This window comes from Primulina tabacum, chromosome 15 (genome assembly GCF_025594145.1).
Source record: "Primulina tabacum isolate GXHZ01 chromosome 15, ASM2559414v2, whole genome shotgun sequence".
Lineage (NCBI taxonomy): Eukaryota > Viridiplantae > Streptophyta > Magnoliopsida > Lamiales > Gesneriaceae > Primulina > Primulina tabacum.
In genome coordinates this window covers 8,667,202-8,673,201 of record NC_134564.1, presented here as the reverse complement: position 1 = coordinate 8,673,201, position 6,000 = coordinate 8,667,202, and the positions used below count along the sequence as shown (strand labels likewise).

General features: G+C 37.1%; 1 protein-coding gene across 1 annotated transcript; it reads right to left on the bottom strand.

The window, feature by feature from the left end:
- Positions 1-5,099: 5,099 nt before the first annotated feature.
- Positions 5,100-5,603, bottom strand: LOC142525856 (ferredoxin-thioredoxin reductase, variable chain-like). The gene has a single exon (XM_075630140.1). It carries the CDS (start codon positions 5,601-5,603, stop codon positions 5,100-5,102), a length of 504 nt encoding a protein of 167 aa, XP_075486255.1.
- Between the last annotated feature and the right edge of the window lie 397 nt (positions 5,604-6,000).

Sequence of the window (6,000 nt, the reverse complement as noted above, 5' to 3'; positions counted from 1 at the left end):
TTCATGAAGGACCCTCCAAAGAATGAAACACCTCTTGTTTCATCATTTACGGAAGACGAAATCTCCACTTGAAGAGCATGAGGTCTCGCATAGATGAACAAAGTCAAATTTTCATTTAAGTTCTATTTGAAGAGCATGAGGTCTCACATAGATGAACAAAGTCAAATTTTCATTTAAGTTCTATTAAAATTCTGTAATTGGATCTTTTTTGTTAAATACTATGACATAAAAAATTACAAGTTTTCCAGAAGATATATTTGAAATGAAAAGAAATCTTTTGTGGAATAGTAAGCTATCGAGGGGTAAAGAAATTCGTCAGAAATTCTGCAATATAGCTCATGTGGGAAGATGATCAAAACGAATCTGCCCAGAATGCCCGAACTAGAAAAAACCCGAGTTCGGAAAGGTTTTTCGACCCAGATCTGATAGCAAACATAATGCAGAGACAAGTCTAAGTGTTGAAGGACCACACAGGTCATGATTTCCTCAGGGACCATACAAAAGAAATATATTCCCCGAAAAAGGTAAAAAAAAAAAACTGATCCAACCAATCCATTAGTGGAGGATGGACCACTCAACCACCATAACATGAAAAACTACTAACCAATGATACACCAACTAAAAAACGTTGTAGGCCACAACTGATAATGGAATTTACAGTCTGAAGTCCGGATTTAAAATCCACCAAGGCTTCGATATATACATGATAGAAGCAAGATGAAGACATCATTCAACATCTTCATTTTTCTTTCGAAATAAAATTTTAATATTTTTAGTTACGCGTGTTGTAATTCTAGCTACGATAAATAGCTGAACAAGTTTCTTCTCCTCCACATGATGTTACTATGTAATAAGATGTTATATATTTGAATAAAAGAATCAAGGCTTACTGCCCCTCTCATGTATTATTTTTAAAATTTAACTTCTTTAATATAAACCCGACGTAGGAAACGATACATAGTTGTGCTAAGTGTTGTTAAAGGGATTTACGTCAAGAACTATCTATTGCGACTTCGTGGTTAAGCTGTGAGGAGGAGCCTAAAAAATACGGTGGATACAACCCAACGACATTACGGTCAAAGAGGTAATATGTATAATTTATTATATGGAAGCACGATGGTTTTGCAAAATTTTAAATGAAGTGTGGAGCTTAAACTAATTTTAATGGGCAAGAGAGCAAACTCTAAATGAAACTATGATTTGAAGATTTATTTGAAATTTTTCGGTAATTAAACCATGTTCACTTTTGTTTTTCCACGTTTTTATAATGTATGTGGTTGATAATTGATGTGGAAATATTATTTATCTTTAATTTAGAGGGATATTTTCTATAATAGCAGTCATATCTTTTGAAAATTTATGCATCGAGAATTAGGCATAATAGTACCGAGTCACATATATCTATTTTTATTAATATGTGAAAATATTTATATGATTTTTCTACACAATTTTTTTTGTTGTTGAAAATATAGTTTTTATTGTTATCGATTTCATCAAAAATATATGTTGGGACCTCGCGAATGTTACACCTAAAATATTTCTTCCAATAATATAGTAAAATATAGACACTAATTAGTGAGCGTACTCATTACATACATATTATTCCTCGTAAAGAGTAACTGAAACTGCTTGAATCATAAAATAAATATAGGTTTCATTTATTTTATTTCAAATTCATACGCCACCTTACGGGTGTAAAAGAATCAAATCCAGCAGAATATAACGAAAATTTTAATATTCGAATTCGGCTCATGTTAGTTCTATTCGAGTTTGAGCTAGATTTAAAAGTTGAAAATTTTAAAATTTCTGGTCAAATTCAGTTCAAATTAAAACTGAGTTCGAGTTCGGTTCGAAAGATTTGACCATGTTCGCAAACTATTCGAACTACTGCTCGAAAATAATTACTTGAACGATTCAAAATTAATTTATTTAATATATAATTATATTATATTTATAAATTATTAAGGCTCGCGTGCTATCGAACAAAATAATTTTAGGCCTGAGTTTGACTAGAAAAAAATTCGAACATGTTCGAGTTCGACTCGGATTTGATCACCCCGAATACGAAATAAAATATTTTTCAAGCCGACTCTAAAAGCTTGTGAACCGGCTCGGTACGTTTATACCCATGCCGCACCTCCACCCCTCTTCCTTTTGTCTCCTTCGTCAATCAACTAAGATTCTAAAATTCTCTAGACACTAGACTAACGCCTAGTACCTATGCCGCCTGGGTGGTACCAGGTGTGATAAAAATACATAGGAAACTTTTAGAAATTTTAGTTACTAGATGAACCATTTCAGTTATTGGGCATATTTGTAAGTCAATAGAATACACTCATTTGCAAGTTAATGGGCTTATCACATTAAATGGCCCACAACTGATATATATTAGTACGCTCCCTAACAGTAGTTGAACCAATTTGTTTCCAATTGTTCTGGATTTGCTCAAATCTCCTCATGCATAAAACACTATTCTCTCGTCGAAATCTTGGAAATTCTTGAAGACCGCTACTGTAGCGGTTATAAGGGGTACAATTTCTTTTACCTAGACTACTCCCCCAAACTACCATTATAACGCTTCAGATTCGATGATTGTCCTCACTGTACGAAAACTTGTCTTTCCAGCGTGTTTATGTCCTTACTCACATACACCCTAAGAAACTTTCCAAGGGGTCACCCATCCCAGAATTACCCTAAGTCAAATACGCTTAACTTTAAAGTTCTTATGTGATGAGCTACCGAAAAGAAGATGCACCTTCTTGATATGAATAGTACGCATCAAATCTTTTAAGTTCTCATCAACTACACAATCACATACCTGAACAATTTTTGAAATCCCTCACCTTCCGATGTAAGATTAGTTCATTCATATTCTCTTCGCCTAGAAGCCTGCCAGGAGCCGCTCATTGTCCGTGCAACATCATGGCATCGGCGATCACCCCCCGCCCTCTTCGGCCTCGGGCCTCACATGCCTACCAACTTCCGCTTGGTTCGTCCCCGAACCACACCGTACTAGGAGAGGTCGGCTCTGATACCAACTATAACGCCCCAAATTCGATGAATGTTCTCACTGTACCAAAACTTGTCTTTCCAGAAGCCTACCAGGAGCCGGTCATTGTCCGTGTAACCTCATGACACCTACGATCACTCTTCGCCCTCTTTGGCCCCGGGCCTCACAACCATACTAAGGCCGCCTAGGCTGGCCGATTAGCACTATTTCAGTGCGGTCGAGTCACGCCTAGTGCCTGGACACTGCCTAGAGAAAGTTTTAAAACATTACAATCAACGAAGAAGATTTTAAAAAAATCTATATCAGTGACCTAACATAACAAAGAACTCTCTGATAGTGTGGTTTGTATAATATTTTAATCAGAATCTCCACTGTAATGTCTCTAATAGATTCTCCGATCAAAATCGGCAACACTCTATTCGATTTTGGATGGAAACGGAGTTTGAAGATTCTCCCCAGAACTGAAAGATCATTTTGAGATCTTCAAATATATTGGAGAGTTAAATTTGACTATTGTCGCTTAGTCCAACACATAGGACGAGCCTTTACCATTGTGGAGCGGCTTTTTGTAAATTGTCAGAACCTAAAATTAGGAATGACAACAGGACGTGTTTGGCCAAGCTCGAGACCCACCCCACCCCGCCAAGAAAAGTCTAGACTTGCGACCCGTCTCGCACGGGTTGGATATAATATATCATTATTATATTTTTATATATAGATAAATATAATATATTATTATATATCTGGGGTGGTCTAGGCAAACTTGAGACCTAGCCCGGACCCGGGTCACCGGAGTCTAGACCCCAGGTCCAAACCCGACACGCGGCCTGATTGACCGGGTTTGGACCTTTCCCAAACGGGGTGGGTTTTATGTAGGATCGGGTCCATTGTCATCCTTATCTAAAATGGTTGAAACACCATATAAATGGAGACTAGAAATTGATAAATCATCTGCTCTTCTAGATTGGATGGTGGTACCACTTAAGGTGGATAGACCATAATTGATAAATCACCTGCTCTTCTAGATTGGCGGGTGGTACCACTTAAAGGTGGATAGACCATCCACCCAAGCCCGCTAGTCACTTCTACCAAGGCCGAGATTAATAGGAAATATTAATTAGCCCTTTTAAATTAAAATAATTTGTCAGTTGTGAAATCTATTAACCTGTTGTGCTAGCTACATCTACCACCCGCCAATCCCGCTAGTCACTTCTACCAAGGCCGAGATTAATAGGAAATATTAATTAGCCCTTTTAAATTAAAATAATTTGTCAGTTGTGAAATCTATTAACCTGCTGTGCTAGCTACATCCACCATAATGAACATAAAAAGGTGCATTAATATCACATATTTAGATGTTTGCATTGCTTTCAGCTGCGTATTCCTTTCTCATTTCCAAAAGCGTTTTACCTGTACGAGATCTAGATATCCATGTAGAGCATAACAAGAACAGAAAAATAGTTGGGGATAATGCCATGCTTTTCATAAGCTCGTCACAGACAACATTTTCCAAACTGAAATTGATCAGTAATCATTTACACGGGTTTATTTTGTGTTGAGTGCAGAGCTCATCACTGACAATTTGTCACAAGGTTGAGCAAAGATATGATACAAAAAACCTCACCTCTTCATATGTTTATTAAATCTAAACAGAAATATATTTTAACTACACTCCAAATACTAAAATCAATAAAGCCCGCATTTAACTGCCAAAGAGGACTAAGGACAACTTGTGATACTAAAAATGCTCAACAATTGCTATAGAATCTTCAAGCATTTAGAATCAGTAATCAACCTTCTTCTCAGCACAATCTTCATACCACACCTTTCTATTAACTTCAAACATCCTATTCTGTCCTCAAGAGTAAAGAACAAATCCCCTGGAGACCGATAGGATAACTTGCAGAAAAACAGAGCAATAACAATTTATTCAAAAACCAATTCGGGTGTGTGCAAGATATGAACTCGAGTAAGGAAATATCTACAACGTGATGCAAAAAATATTACTTGTACACAAAATTATTACAAAGCGTCGTAGTTAATGTTCAAAAGAAAAGGCAAACGACGCTATTATCAAACTCTAAAGCAATCATACAAGAATCTCAAACTCATCTTCCCTCAAGTGTGCAGTGAATTTAACCGGTTTACCGTCTCGCCCCAAAACCTGGTCTGTCTCGAACTCCACTTTATACGGCAAGTTTGCCGATATTCTTTTCCCCTTATGGAAACCAACATACTGCTTCAACACACCAACCATGCCCGTTAACTCAAGTTCAGGCAATTTCGGCACATGGTACACAGTGAGGGGCACCGTGACCCGGACTTTTGACCCCAGCTTCGACTCAGCTTTCTTAACTTCCTCGTCATTTACACTACCGAAATCAAGAGTTACCGAATTTGCGATGGTGGCTGAATTGCAAGAACCGGATGACGAGGGGTAATTATCAGCAATTGGGGCAGATTTCTTGGGGCGAAAACTGGGAAAAGGTTTCTTGCCCAATAAAAACTTGATCTTGGAGAAACCCACATCCGGATTCGTGATTTTGGAATCGGAAATGTTGAGAAGGGAAGAGAAAGCTGAACAAGTGGTCATAATTTTCTCGGCAAAATTAAGTTTTTCCGGCTCGCAGTGGATGATCAACAAAAGCAGACGGCGTGTGGTCGTTTTATGTGCATTAATGATCTAAAAATGGGATATTTCGTGCCGTTCTATCCAATTTATATGGCTGCAGAGATTTGGGACAAAACCGTGATTCTCGACTCTTCATACGTGAATTGACACGTAACTTATTTGGATCAGAAAATTCAAAGAAAATGAGGATAAATATTTTCCACTTCGTTTTCATTTTTAACAAAGTATTCCATAGATTAGCTAGCCGTTTAATTTTGTCCAAAGTATTTGTTCTAGAATGATTATGATTTTTTTACTTGAATTCGAACTCGATTCTTTTCAATTGATTGAGATTTATTTCATTTCACCAAATTTATTG